Source organism: Phaethon aethereus (assembly GCF_964289735.1).
Source record: "Phaethon aethereus genome assembly, chromosome: 4".
Classification (NCBI taxonomy): Eukaryota; Metazoa; Chordata; class Aves; order Phaethontiformes; family Phaethontidae; genus Phaethon; species Phaethon aethereus.
Window position 1 is genome coordinate 36,884,624 of NC_138578.1, and position 16,208 is coordinate 36,900,831.

Below are 16,208 nucleotides of genomic sequence, written 5' to 3' on the forward strand. Positions count from 1 at the left end.
ATCTAAAATCCAGGAACTGTCATCATTCCTGTAGTGAATCATCACACTCACTTATATCAGAAAGTCTTGCCATTGATTAAATAAGACTATATTTCTTAAGCTAAATTTGAGAAGTACGCAAGAATCCGTGGTAAAATCTGGGCAGCTTTAGTGTTGTTCTCAATGCTGTCTGGCTTGCACCCCGGCTCTGTGGGTAATGGATATCAACAGAAAACTATAAAATATGTAACATGAGCAATCTCAAGTTATATTGATCAAAAAGAATACAATTTTATAAAAACCTTGCATACAAACCTGTAAGATGAAGTGTTTTCATGATCTAGGACCGTATTAGTTGCTAAAATCCCTCGTGCTGAATCAATTTGAAATGTTGCATTTTCATTACCAGATAAAATTGAGTATTCAGTTTCTCCATTCAGCCCGCTGTCAAGGTCAGTTGCAAATACCTGTTTGGGAGCAAAACTGGGGCTTAATTCAAAATGGCAGAATGAGATTTCAGAAAGAAATACTTTATACTATAGTCATCTATTTCTGGGTACTTTCCTTTCGACTGCACAGATTTAAACAAATAATCATATTGGTCCCCAACATGAGTGTCATGCGAGGTCACAAAATCTGCTCATGAATTGCAATAGGATGCACATGAATTCTTTCCCCAAGGAATTTGAAATTTAGCTACATAAAGTGCTAGGTCTGACTGCAATCGTTTTACACTGCTTGTATTACTATAAGGTTGCTGTTAGAATGCTGTCTCTGTTTAGTACATAAAAATGCACTTTCTCAGGGGTCCAGGACTGGCCTTTAAAGTGTTACTGCTATACAAATAGACAAAGGATAAAATAATTAAATTAAAAAGTTTTCAGAGCTTTCATGGAATATCTCACTAATTACTTTTTAAAACATGAACTAGAAAAATGTAAAAAAGGCAGGGGCAAGCTATAAAACCAACAGAATAAATAACATTCAAGAGCAGTGAACAGGTTTATCAAAGACTCCTTTGACTCTTTGAAGAGTTGAGTTCGTACTTTTCTGGTTGCTGAACAAGCATTATAATGAGTATGGGATCCAAACCATAGCAGAGGCAACCAGTCAGAATAAAGGAAACATAATAGAATGTATTCTGTCATAAAATTTTGACTACACATCTGGGTTGACTGCCTTTTGATTTTTCTCCATTCCTGGGCATATGTTTCTCTAAATACAATGTCCATCAGTTTCTAATCACTTTGCCCTGGAGCCATTTGTAGCTTTCCATTTATTTATTCTCTAGAGGAGGAATATATTTAGTACCTAACATGACCCTCACTGTGACCTGACTTGCAAGGCAAGAACATGTACTGAGAAAATTATGCGTTCTTCTAGTCCAACTGATGTCTTCTTTTGCTCTAACATGGCCAGCTGGAAACACTTTCGGAGAATGGATCCATTCAGAGGAAGAAGTGTTTGCGCATTTAAATTGAGACAAGCTGCTCTTTAGGCATCAGATTTTAAATTGAACACTTGGGTTTGACTCTACTAGCCTGATGAGTTAAAAGTACTCTTTTTATTGCTATAGCCCTTTCAGTATATGCATTAGTGCAAGACCCAGCCTGTATTGTAACCAGAACCACAGCTTTCAACGGTATTTTTCAACTACTTGGAAAGAAACAGAAAATTTTAAAAAAAGAATTTAAAGTCCAGCTGCACAACTATTAAGAAAATAAAGAATTCTCTTTCAACTTAACAAACCTGAATGAAAGATCTGAAATGTGGTCTAGAAAAAAAAATGATTTAGTATTTTAGATATTCAAGCGAAGTAGTAGCAACACAAAGAACCCCACTCTCAGTTTTTAAAAGACAGCAGTCCAGAACAGACCTAGCAGGGTTGTAGCATGAACAAATCAACCAAACTTCTTTTTAACTACAGCACTGGGCTTGGGGAGATATATTTCCACTCACCTGTATGATGTCTGTTTTAGGGCTTTGGCCTTCCCATACTGATGCTTTGTAATAGCTTTGCTCAAATTTAGGTACATTGTCATTTACATCTTGTATCAAAACTGTCACTCCACAGAGTGCTGAATACAAGCTATTTTCAGCCAAAACTAAAAGATGTATTTCATTCTTAATTTCATAATCAAGAAACTTTGGCTCTTTTACTGTGATTGCACCTGGTTTATTAAAATAAAAATTAAAAAAGTATCAAGATGTGACATACATATTCAGAAAAAACACACGCACAAATGCATTTATGAAGTCCCTAACATATATGGTCTCCTTCACTGAACACGTGACAGAATTCCAGCAAGCTCCCCACCATGTCCTTCCTCTACTTAACATCACTCCCCACACGCTAGTTACTGTACAAATCTTGGACAACAGTTTTCACTGACCAACCACCATGTTGGCAATTTCCTAAAATAAAGCCAATTTACTTGTAGAGGGATAGAGAGGAAGAAAGTGGCTGCGTGATGTGAGATCCTTGACATGTGACAGTGAGCCAGCTGTGTCTGGAGAGACTCTTGCCCCCCATCTGAGAGTGGCTACAGTAGCCCTCCATCTGTATCAAAATCAGGCAGTAGCTGTACCAATTTCCATATCTGACTGACATACAGGTAAAACACTAACTCCTTTAGTGAGACATCCCCCCCCAACTATTATTCTATCAAAAATAATCAGTGAAAATTATTAAGACTACAAACACAACTAGACATCTCCACATTAAACCTGAAATATCCTTGGAAATCCATGGTCATTAATATACTCAAAAATCTTCATTACATCTAAACATCAAACACAATTAATTTATATTTTGATTTCATTAGAATCCAAATTCAGTTTTGCATGGATTTTTCAGTAATAATGCCATGGATATCTACATCCCAAACCTGTGATAGCATAACAACCCATCTACTGTGGCTCTCCAAGCTAGTGCTTTTTAGTTTTTATTTTCTAAGATAAGCAGCAACCATTGGCTATTGTTTATGGATCTGTCCAGTTTTCAAGAATTGAGTCTTGATCATAAAGATTTCAAAGCTGGCAGGTAGTGTCTCTTCAGCACAACACTCAAAAATTATCACATTCTGTATACAGAAAAAGCAAAATAGAGAGTGGCAGAAGGAATACACTTCAAGATGACAGAGAGTAACTGAAAGAATCTAGTGTAAAGTGGAGCAAATAATCAAGTTTGAGGTACACAACCTAGGAGGAACAAGTGAAAGAACCAGAGTTGCTCATTTTAGAGAAGTGCACATGAAGAAGAAATAGGGTAACAGTCTTCAAATATGTAAAGAATAGGTTTTTTGCTTTTGTCTTATGTCTGTTGTTACTAGATTAAGAAGTAGTAAGTTTAAATCATTTCAGCAAACATTCAGATAAATATGAATAAAATCTTTCCAGCTGCCAAGACTTGTACAGACTACTGAGAGGGTTTGCAGAATCGCTATCACTAGAGGTTTTAAGAACACAACAGACAAACTTCTTTCAGATTTCGGCAGAATTGATTCCCCTTCTGCATCAGAGGACAGACTAGTTCATGTCTTTGGGTCACTTCATGCTATACTTTATGACTCTACAATATAATAAATCCCCCTAGAATGGGAAAAAGTCTTCTCCAAAGTGGGGTTAATAACATCAGTGCTTGAAATGACAAGTAGAGCAGACCTTTGGCTGTTTAGAATACCTAAGATAGAAAGGGCATTAATATAGCTCAAAATACTTCTGCTGTAGCAACGAGTGGAGTTACTGATGTCAAAATTAATGCTAAGGCAAGAACTGCTCTTAAGTCCTGAAAGGCTGCACTTCAGTTAATGTTTTCTGAGAAACAGAAGAAAGGTTTCAGAAGAAAGGAAACAGAAGAAACCACAATGGCTCAAATATCTCAAAAGATGACTTGTGACATCCATTGCTATAGAAATTCCATTATTGTTTGTGAAGAAAGTGCTTATGAGACTCTTAAAAACATCATGTAACCATTTTTCAGCCTGGATTGATTAAAAAAAGGAAAATTCTGTTGTTTTGGGGGGTTTTTTTTGAGGTGATATTGGAGAAGATTCACTTTCTTAGGGATAAACTTGTCTGGGTCTAAGATGGTCTTTAAGATTAATCTTTCTAGCTTTATTTCAGTGAAATAAGGACTTGGAAATCAAGTTTATACACTTTCAGTACCTCTCATCTAAACAAAACAAAGTAATTTTAGCTGTTCATCAGCATCAAACATGATAGCTTTACAGGAGTACACTACTTGATGCCTGAAGACATCAGAATAATCAGAGATTAAAGCCTCCACGAACTCAGAGAGAAAGCTGTTTGTTAAAAGTGCAAACTATTTACACTCTGAGGAAAACTGCTTACAATGTCTGTGCCATCCCAGAAAGACTATAGCTACTCAGAAGCCAAACTCTTTTGTTGCAGATGTTTAGGAGTGGAGGTGCAACCAGAGTCGCCATGCTCTCTTAACATGCCTTAGATGAGAGCATGCAAATGCACACGGGGAGCTCGTTGCTCTTCTGCCATCCGAAAGTTCCTGACTGAGCAGCAGGTGAAAGCAGACCTGCTGCAGAATACAAACACCAAAAAAATCGCCAAAAAAAAGAAACAAAGTTGACTTTCAGACTTATCAAGGTTTGCCTGAAACAAAGAGCCTTAAACTCAACAAGGCTCCAATGGTTTCTACATTAAGAGTGTTTTGAAGGACTACATTTATTGAGGTTTTGGGCAACTTTATGATGAGAAACAAGATGTAATCTCAGCTTGAATCACAAAGCAATAGTTTATCAACTCCCAACATCTGATGACTAATAGTTAATCAGAATTTAGTATTTTAAACAGGTATGCTGCTGTTCAATTTCTTTCCACATCAAGTTTACAATAGCGCAGGTCTCTCCACACCCCTAATGATTTTTAGTAAATGATTTAGTAAAACATTTAATGATGTTTTACTAATGATTCATTCATTGTAACAGGAAAGTAATACTCTAAGATACTCTACCCCTTGTTCTTGTGGTAGGAACTTGCTGTATTTTAGAGACCATACTCTTTAAGCTACACACAGACACTTGAAAAAAACCTGCATTTATAAAAATGTACCTGTAATGGGGTGTATGGAGAATATGTTTTCCTTGTCACTGAAGATACTGTATTTTATGTTTTCTCCTGTAAATTTGCGTTCATAAGCTTCTATAGTTAAAAGTGATGAACCTATGGAAGCAATAAGACATTTTCATCATCCATTTTAGAAGTTTAAGTTTACATTACTGTGATTAATAGCAGATGCACAGCCAAATACCTATGTATTAGGCTAGGTGTTTATTCATGAGTTAAAATAGTAGACAATAAAAACAACTTAGAATCACTAACGTTGGAAACGACCTTCACGATCATCGAGTCCAACCATTAATCCAGCGCCACTATGCCCCCTAAACCGTGTCCTGAAGCGCCACATCCACTCGTTTTTTGAACACTTCCAGAGATGGTGACTCCACCACCTCCCTGGGCAGCCTGTTCCAATGCTTGACCACCCTCTCGGTGAAGAAATTTTTCCTAATATCCAATCTAAACCTCCCCTGGCACAGCTTGAGGCCATTTCCTCTCGTCCTATCACTAGTTACTTGGGAGAAGAGACCAACACCCATGTTGCCACAACCCTCTTTCAGGTAGTTGTAGAGAGCGATAAGGTCTCCCCTCAGCTTCCTCTTCTCCAGACTGAACCACCCCAGTTCCCTCAGCCGCTCCTCATAAGACTTGTTCTCCAGACCCCTCACCAGCTTCATTGCCCTTCTCTGGACACGCTCTAGCACCTCAATATCCTTCTTGTAGTGAGGGGCCCAAAACTGAACACAGGATTCAAGGTGCGGCCTCACCAGTGCTGAGTACAGGGGCACCATCACTTCCCTGCTCCTGCTGGCCACACTATTCCTGATACAGGCCAGGACGCTGTTGGCCTTCTTGGCCATTGGTGTCAATCAGCAAGCCCAGGTCCTTTTCCGCTGGGCAGCTCTCCAGCCACTCCTCCCCAAGCCTGTAGCGTTGCATGGGGTTGTTGTGACCCAAGTGCAGGACCCAGCACTTGGCCTTGTTAAACCTTATACAGTTGACCTCGGCCCATTGATCCAGCCTGTCCAACTCCTTCATGACTTCCACTGCATTACAACTTCATAGGCAAGTGAAATTACTGTCTATGAGTAAATTACTCATCTGATCACAACTTCATCACCTGCCTAAATAAAATGATGATTTTTAACTTTTCCTAATCGCTAACTCCCATGTACCACTGGAATTACCTCTTAAGTCATATGTAATCTTTTTGCTCAGGTTATGCTATGAGTAAATTACTCATCTGATCACAACTTCATCACCTGCCTAAATAAAATGATGATTTTTAACTTTTCCTAATCGCTAACTCCCATGTACCACTGGAATTACCTCTTAAGTCATATGTAATCTTTTTGCTCAGGTTATGCTGTCTTTGGTCATTTAAATCTCACTTTTCCATGAATTCTTTAAGGAAAATAGTCTATTTTTTTGTGCATCATAAGAATGCATGTTACCCCTGAATCACCATAAAGAGTTCATTTTTCGTTCATTTATCTGGATTAAGTTTGGATTTTTTAACAATATTTTAAATGAAATATTCTTAAACATTTTAATTAGACATCTTTTGACAGAATGAACAGATGAAGCTACATGCATAGCTATGTGTCAATTCAAGCAGAATTCAAGTTCCATGAAAAGGGCAATAATATAAAATACAAGAGACATGAAAAAAAAATCCTGTTTGAAATAGGATTAGAGGGAAAATGTTGAACTGAATACATCATCCTGATGAGAATCAGCACAAGTTTAAAAAGCATTATCAAGATTTCAAAATAATGATTCTTTTCAAGTGAGTTATGAAGTCGTTGAGCGTGTGGCAATTTATTTTAAAGAATTTTAATTATTTAATTTAATTGTAATTGATTCCATCCAACTATGATGGAGTGAGGTTACTGTGCAACCTGAACTCTTCCCAACAGCATTAGACAACTAGCTATTTTATAACATTACAAAGGGCATGCTGTTCACAGTCAGTGTCCTGGATGTCAGAGGAAAGGACTTCATCTTTAGTGTAAACATGAAAGGAAACATTGCTCTTACGACCTTTTTTTATTTTAGTATTGTTACTTACTAATTTTTAAAAACAGGAAATTTTGTTTTAAGTGGTTTGTCATTTGCTCCCAAAATCTGAATGTCAAAAGGAAAGTTATGTTGATTTTGACAGATGTAATTTTCTGCACTAGTCAATGTATTTATAAGACATTTACTGGAAAAGTTCTGGAAGTAATATCCAACTGTCAAATAGGTAAAGACTGATATGAATGCTGCACTGTCTTTTTAGGAACTAAGATGGGGGTTGTAGGTTCCATTTCCATTGCTGAGCAACTGTGATTTACTATAAAAGCCTGCAAGGGCAATCATTCATAGCATCCTCAGAGCAGAATTAAAGATAAGAAAAAAATCAACATCTGAAGAATGTCATTATTTATCTTCTAATGCTGTCAGCAGTCTGTTTGTTTGTTTGCTTACATGATTAAGAAGAAAAACTAGCATAGATGAAACAGCAGCATTTCTACTTGAATCCCTGTTTTTCAGGGGTTAGGTTAAGAAATTGTTGTTCTGGGTCCTCAAATCCTAACCCCTTAAGTTTCATATTTTTCATGTACTTAAAGTTGTTTACAACTTCTTTTCGGTAGAGAACAAATTTCTTCTGTTTGTGATACCTTTCACAGAAAATGGCTCCTTCAAACAGTGGATTTTTACAGTTCATTGTCAAAAAAATACGAGCAAACACTGAGGTCTGTTGTGACACAAACAGGTATAGCAAAAGATAGTACCCACCCACTGGAGCTCACAATTTCAAGTATACGTAGTTCATATATTGCTTCAAGCAGAGGTCACAACATGTAACACTTAACCTCGAGAAAATTAAGAGAAAGGTAGCTTTCTTGCTGCAAAGCACACTGAAATGGCACGACGTGGAGGAGATCAGCACTGAAGCTCGTGCAAGGAAGGAGGGAGATCAGGATCAGAGCAGAAAGCAGTCAGATTGGCATGAAACACTATGCAATCAACTTCTGAATTATTTAAGAATATTAAAGGAAAGAGAAGAGTGATTTAAAATGTTCATATTTAGGGTTTTTTTTTAGTCCAATCACAGCCAACCTGATTGCGTTTGAATGTATCTCAAGCTGTTTTAAATAGCCTACACACCAACCTTTATGTTATGCCTACTGACTTCAGGCTGAAGCATGGCACTGTGGACAGTATTTGCCTACCTGGCCAAATAGGGTCAAACACAGTCGCCGTACTCTCTGTTAGGACATAACATATACACCAGAACTGAGCTACTGTGTCACTATATCATTGTTTTTCTTCTCTTCAGTACTCATTAAAGTATTCTCTTTTCCCCTCCTTTTGTCATGTAACCCTGGTTCATCCTTGCCATTCTTTCTTGAGACCTCTTAATTGCTGATGAAATAAAAAGCTAACTCAGCACAAAGAGTAAGACATGACTTACAGAATAAGAGGCTACATATTGTATATCTATTAGAAAAAAAAAATTGAGGAGTCAACAAGTTTTACTGGTGGATTTGTCTCCAAGGAAGTGCTATGCAAACAACCATTCAAGTGAAAGCTTGGTGAATAATAAAGGTTTCTTACCCTCTGGAGACTGCAGTGACTTGATTATTTATTGACTGGCTTCTAAGTGCCTGTTGTAATGCAGTTTGTAATATTTAAAGACATTAAATATTTAATATTAAACAAAAAGTAGAATAATGGGGTTTTCTGAAGGGCATTAAACTCGGAGGTCAAACACTTTAAGAAAATCTGCCTACAAGGACCAATTCCTGAGGCACTCACCCAATTGATGAGTTTAGACTAAATTAAAACTTAGGACCTTTGGCTTTTGTCGTTTAGACTATTCAGATTTTTTTATTCTTTTTAAAATAAACATAGAGTTTTCCCACTCTATTAGTTAAGGTAGAACTAAAATTAGGAGGAAAAGCCACATTTATTAATACCAGTTCTACAAATAATCAGTATGTAATGTAAATCTCCCCTGGACTGAATACACTGGTACCATTCATACTTGTAGGGGTCCCAGGATCACATATATCCTGTAAGCTAACTTCTATGAGAGTTTTAATTATAATCATGCTTTTTTCCCACTGAAATGTAAAATATCTGATATTTACTTATGCTTATATAAATAAGAAGATGCTACAAACAGAGCCAAAACAGTATTAGTATTTGGTAAAATCTGTCATACTCTTAAAAGAATTTGATCTTCTTAGCAAATAGACTTTTATTAAATATACAAACTAAAATTTTGGGATGAAACCTTCCTGTTTACCCTGAAGCTTTGCTAAATTTCTTTTAATCAAAACAACTTAAATTGAATCTTATTTATATTTTCTATAAATTGAATGGGAGAACAATCTGACTATGGCATTCTGTTACCTCAGTTCCTTGGGGCGTTTCCATCATTTCAGGCTGGATTATCTAGCCTGACCCACAAACGTATCTACACTTTGGAAAACTCAGGATCAGATTAGCTTATCTATTGCCATAAAGCTCTGAATTTTACTTACTTTCTTTAAACTGATACTTGTTTCCTAACAAAAACTATCTTCCCACTTATTATTTTTTCTTAACTAGAAAGAAATTTTAATACAGGATTAATTCAGTTTAAACCCATCTGTCCTGAAAAGACTGAAACCCCAGGGCCTTGATCTTACTCCCATGGGAAGCCTGACAAACAGGTTCTCACAGACACTTTCTGAAAATGCAAGCCTGCTGCAGCAAGGCAGAGACAAAACTGAGACCCCAAGGCTCTGTCTCTAGAAACACCCTGATCTCTCCACTTTTTGGACACCTAGGATGGAGGGCCCCCGTAACTGTGGGTCACCACTATTGACTCTCAATGGGTCAATCAATGAAAAGACAGAAATGAGAGATTAACACACATTGCTGTGACATCCAAACTGTATCTTCTGGAAGCAGCAATTCCCCCAGGGCAGACCCTCCTGTGCAAAGTGGCACATGATTAATTACTGCACAGTGTTGATGCTAGTAAAACAGGGTTTGGAGGCTTTGGGGTATCTGTGACTGATATTCACAGAAAAATTCAATATTAGGGTGTCCCAAACTCCTTGTAAATCCTGGTCAAATTAATGGAATAAAAAGCATTTTTTTAAATGTCAGGACAAATATGTTTAGGGATTAATTTTTTTTTTTTTTTTTTGCATTTGAATATAAGCAATAAATGAAGCACTGGTTCAAAAAAAGCTAAAGAACTTTAAGGAACTTCTTATCCCATAGGTTCTGTACTCAGAGTGTTCAGTATGGAGTGAAAGGGAAATGCTCCTCTGGCTGAGGAGACCTGAATCTACATCCTTCATATTTCAGGAGGGTTTTAATCACCAGGCTACTGCACACTCCACTGTTTCCTGCTGGAAGCCTTCCACTTTTTCCAAAATCCCATGTGTTCTTTGACAGATAGTGAGAGCTACAAGGATGCTCTAGCTTGGTGGGTTGATCATTCATCACAATTCTTTAAAAATAGCCTGAAACCAAAATATTTTATCTCTTGTTAAAAAAGAAATCACTGAATGAAAAAAAAATAAATCACCTTATTGCCTATTTTTGATCTGTTAATTGAAATCTCACTAATACTCACAGCATTATCTTTATTTTAAAATACCCTGCTGAAAGTTTGGCTTGTAGTCCCAAACAGGCACAGAGGAAGGAGTGGGTAAGTAATCACAGTAGTGATTACTGCAACAGCCATCTTCACTCTTAGTTCTCTATTCTGTTTGTAATTATCCAAGAATATTGATTTGTTTTCTAAAATTATTAACACATTTCTTTTTTACCGATACCTAATCAAATATATAGGCTGTTACTTGAGATCTAAGAATTCACTAGTCTCACGATACCCTTAGGATACAAAGGAATATTGCTTTCATTTTACTGAGGGAAATTTGAACTATAAAGAGGATGAATTACTTGTTCAAGATGAACCTTACGAGGCAGCGTTTGAATCAAGAATACGTGCAGGTCAGATCTCTAAATACGTCTGGTCAATTGTACAGCAGGATTTGTGGGCAGAAAAATGTGAAAGACTCCTTTCTGCCCCTCATTAGGATAAACCCATCCCCTGAAGCAGGAAAAGGTACTTAACCATATCTAATTGGCAGAAGGCATAACTACAAATGTTCTCTGAATGATAAAAAGTAGAGCAGTAATTCTCATCATTATACTGAACAAAAGTAAATAAATCTGTAAGCACTGTGTGATTTAAGCTGTTTGTCTACAGGCAGCATTCATTAGCACAGGCTCTGCCTAGAGACGCACTTTAGAAGCCTGTCCAAGTGACAATGTACCACAGCCTCCAAACTTCTCACCCCTTCATCCCTCCCTACCTGCCATTCTTCTTCTTCTTGAAAGTCCAAAACTTCAGTAAGGTTTTAGGGGAAAAGCTATTGAAAGCTATTACAGTTCAGGAAGGGTTTTCTGAAATCAAGAAATGTCATGTTGCAACAGGTACACACCACTCATCTGAGCTTGTGTATGTTGACAAGTGAAATGATGGGTAAATGCTCTTCACCCATCATTAAAGTAATTTTGCTACAAGAGTGAACCCACTGATGCTCAGGGCTTCCCAGGCTGAGGGATGCAAACACACCGTCTTTGATACAGGAGTTTTCTGTCTAATGTAAGCAACACTGCTGTACATGGACAGCAAACTCCAGAGCCAGATGATGCCTCCAACTAAGACAACATGCTTCCTTTTCTGCTCCGATGCAATGGAAAAGGGAAGATGGATATTTGCTTTATCCAAATTCTCTCTTCTCTGCTGCACAGGAAAAAGGGTTCCCTATACTGTTCCTTACAATTACCATTCCAAAAGGAGGGGAGATTGGCAACTGCCAGAACACAAGTTGGGATTTGATGCCTACCTGCTGCACTGTTCTCAGGCACACTTGCTTCATACAGGCTATGGCTGAACAAAATCTCCTCCTCTTGTTCCTCTGTAAAGATAATGACCATAGTTGTGGCTGTTCGAGGTGATATACCTTGATCTGCAGCTGTCACTAGCAGCTGGGTACTAAAGTCCTTGGAAACCAAGGGCTCCTGAAGAAAGATGTCACCTGTCTTTGCGTCAATCTGAAATACAGTTTCTGCTACCATCAAACTAAAAACAACAGCTCCATTTGGCCCCAGATCCATGTCCTTCGCTCTCACAGTGGCTACTGTCTCATTCACAGCAGTTTCAGCAGGCACAAAGGCCCTGATAGGATTCTGCAAAAAAACAGGACCATTGTCATTGACATCATCAATGTGCACCACAACCCTCACAGTGGTGCTTCTTGGCAAATAGGTGCTACAATCACTTGCCACAGCCCTAAACGTATACTGGGACTTGCTCTCCCGGTCCAGTGCCTTTGTAGTAACTATAGACCCCGTTACACTGTCAACAGCAAACGCTCCAAAGGTGTCATCAATGAGGGAGTACATAACTTCACCATTCAGGCCATCATCTTCATCAGAAGCGAAGAGGTCCAGGATGGGTGAGCCTTCCTCTAGGTCTTCTCTCACAGAGATGTGATACTGGGTCTTTGCAAACAATGGGTTGTGGTCATTTTCGTCCAAGACCGTTAGATAAAGCTGTGCAGTGGAGCTTCTCGAGGGGTTGCCTCGGTCATGGCACTCAATTACAAGAGTGAAATTGCTGACATCTTCTCTGTCTAAGCTACGAGTGACTCGCAGTTTTCCTGAAGTGTTATTTAGCGTGAAGTACTCTCCAACATTTCCTCCTTTCAAACACATAAAAAATAAAATAATCACAAACAATTGCTTTTGAAAAAAGAATCCCTTGTGAATATCGTTATGTTAATTGCAATAACATGATCCAATTGCTCGTACAGCTGGTGCACTCATGTGCCTGTCGCATATTTTATTCAACTTATATGAATTAAAACCTGCATTTCATTTAAATCAGTGGGTGGCAATGACAGTAAATACGGAACGTCATATCAATTTACAGAGTGGCTATTTTGCCAGATGCATGTCTTTTTTCCCAAAGCAGCACACCTTATAAAATCTCCTGCAACTATGCTGCTGCATAAAGTGACCTCTTCCCAACCTTAGTTACACATTCCAGAAACCTATAAAGCATTGCTGACAATTGTAATTACTTGCTCCTTATTCTCTTCTACAAACCTGTCTCTTGGAAGCGAGTAGTTGTGCAAAGTCTTGATTTGGGGGACCATGGGGAAGTAAATATGAGGCAGTTGACAGAAATGTCAGCGTTTTTAGTAACAGTGAGTGGCATACATACTTTATAACATGTAGAAAGACCAAAGGTAATCAAATTAAGTATCATAAAAGATCATGAAATTAAAAATGAGAAAACAAAGGAATTCGTAACTGTTTCTTCAAAGAAAAATGTGTCAGCTGTTACCACAGTAGCTATCTGCCTACGTTTTAGCTATTGCTGAGAGCCACAAACTAAAGTAAGCACAGCAAACTTGTATTTGTGCAAAGATACTACAGGAGGCTTTGAACAGCTGTGGAGCTTACATTGGGATAGTGGACATGGAGACAGTTTGGCAATATGAAAACCAAGTAGGACATTACTAATTGCTGGGTGAAAGAAGCTCTCATGAAATAAAATTAAATAAATACAATTAAATAAATAAAATCAGATTAATTCTTGTACTTATGTGCAAGGGTATATTTACATTCAGAACTTCCACAACTGTAACAAAAAGGGACAAAATTATGCCTTCATGATGAATGCCTCCTTCGAGCATTTGGTAGTTTTTTCATTTTTATTTTCTGTACCATTTCAAATCCAGAAAGCAGACTGAAAGTATGCCTGGAAAGTGCTTATTAATGCTAACAAAGGGGTGAAAGATTTTTTTTTTTTTTTTTTTTTTGCCTCCGCACGTAAAGGAAGCATGTGGACAAGACGAGGGCTAGGGAGGCCTGGTAAAATCAAGACTAGTATAAGTCTAAAACTTGGATACAACTGTTTATATACTTTCTGATTTACACTAACAAAAATGATGGAGTGTAACTTACCGATTATTTTGTATCTTAGAGCTCCATTATTGCCAGCATCCATATCCACAGCCTGGGCCACATAAATGACAGAGGGTTGTTGGTTCTCTGGAATATGGATCTCAGAGGCAGGAAGAAGAAACATGGGAGAATGATCGTTTTCATCCAGCACTTTGCAGATAACTGTCACCGTGCTCGAAAGCAGTGGGGTTCCACTGTCTCGAACCAAAACTAAGATTAATAAAAAGAAAACAAATCTTATACAATGGTTGTGGGAGCAACAATAGATGTTCCTTAATAATAGCAAAATAGGAGAGTTATTTGTGCTATGCAAAAAGCACATGCTCTTCTGTACCTGACAATCTTACCAATTCCATCTAATTCAGATGGCATGAAAAAAGGTAACACTGATAACATCACACCCGTTCTCACTTCCCATTTTACAGGCACTCATACCTATTTCACAGTTACCTTTAATACTGAAAACCTCCTGGGCTTCCCTGTCCAGTGATGCAGTTGTTACAAGTTCTCCGCTGTTCGAGTCCATCCTGAATTTCTCATAACCAGTTCCTGGTAAGATTTCATACTGAAGCAAGGAATTCAGTCCTTAAAAGCAGAATGGAAGTCTTAGACATAGCCACTCTCCTCACATTCAGGTCTACATATTTGTCTCTTTCTTCTCCCCCTCCACTCCAAGAAATGGGTTATGAATTAAATTACCATTTTTAATGCAGTGAGTATCTGCACAAAAAAGATCAAAATTTAAAATTTGGGTCTTCAAAATTCTTATCCAGCTGCTGCTTTGGGCCTAAGTTTTCCAAAGTGATCCCAGCAACATTTCTTGGCACTCAGGGCATGTCTCCAAACAAGCTGACGTATCAACATGGTGCAAGAGAGCATTAACTTAGGACCGTGGAATCTATGTGTTTGTCTTCTGCTCTCCCCGAGGCAGTTAATTTATTTCTCAACAGGATGCTGGGCAGAGTACCAGGCTGCTCCAGCAGCTCTGGTTCTCCACTTAACTTCACTTGGAGCCAATGCAAGCGTCTCTGTACAGTGCAACACTGAATAGTATAAGCATTCAGAGAAAACATCTGCATCTGGGCCTGCCCACCAGTTCTAAATATTTGTAATATTGAGCAGGCAGGTGCCTAAGTCCCATCAGGTCTCACAGGGTAGGCATCTCCTAGTTGTCTTCAGCATTAAAGACAATTTGGTGAACATTCCCATAGCACGTTGCAGGCCTTTTAGACGGCTCTGACTTGTAGCCAGTATTTGAAATCATACTGCTTGGTTTTATAGTCATGTAGCATTTCTAGAAGGGAAGGTTAGACTCTCTCTCCCTCAGAGTTTTTCTGAATGCCAACTCTATTCAGTTCCTAATTAGACCCACCATTTGTATATAGTACAGGGATATTAGCCTTCCTGTCTTTCTCTAGGAAATAGTAGACTAAAACTGTACAGGCTTTTAAAAAACTGGTTTTCAAAGTTACCCACCTGAGTTGAGTGGAAAATATGACTCCATATTCTTACCTATTATGGTTATAAAATAATTTCTTTCATAATTCTGCTAGTTTCAACACCCTCCTGAGGGATGAATAATGTCATCTCCATCACACTCATATTATCAACTTTAACGAGTTCAGTCCTACATTACACTTGAAGGGCTTGTACAGTTGTGCTTTTTTTTATTCCCCTTTTTGCAATATTTTCTAAGTTTCATTCAATAATTCTGTGTTTTTCCAACCAACAATTAGTCTTGTAATAGGATAGGGACAATTAACGCACCTGGAAAGCTACAGCACCTAGGAGTCATACTAAAATTGCTATTCAGAGTTAAACACTCCCTGCCTGTTCTCACCTGCTTCAATAGCAAACAGGACAATCTAGACTGGAGTTGATGGAGAAACACCAGTGTGAGAGAAGAAACAGAGACTACTTTTTTTTTAATGTCCATGACTTCCTTTGTCTGCCTTTGAATAGCTTTGTTAAATAGTCGACAGTGCTACTGAAATTTGATTGAAAGAACTATTACTGTAAATGCATTTGCACCAAAGCTAAGTCTAGGGAAGGACATATTCATACAACCGACAGCAGAAGGAAAAATGAGTTACAGAAATCCT

At 38.0% G+C, this 16,208-nt stretch overlaps 1 protein-coding gene across 1 annotated transcript in view; it reads right to left on the reverse strand.

The window, feature by feature from the left end:
* The window catches only part of DCHS2 (dachsous cadherin-related 2), a gene marked incomplete at both ends in the record, with an annotated part of 120,882 nt that overhangs the window by 13,410 nt on the left and 91,264 nt on the right, over positions 1-16,208 (reverse strand). The window contains 6 exons of the mRNA XM_081999463.1: positions 295-446; positions 1,939-2,150; positions 5,068-5,178; positions 11,979-12,836; positions 14,107-14,316; positions 14,557-14,691. Coding sequence (XP_081855589.1) covers positions 295-446; positions 1,939-2,150; positions 5,068-5,178; positions 11,979-12,836; positions 14,107-14,316; positions 14,557-14,691 — 1,678 coding nt within the window. The remainder of the gene's footprint in view (positions 1-294; positions 447-1,938; positions 2,151-5,067; positions 5,179-11,978; positions 12,837-14,106; positions 14,317-14,556; positions 14,692-16,208) is intronic.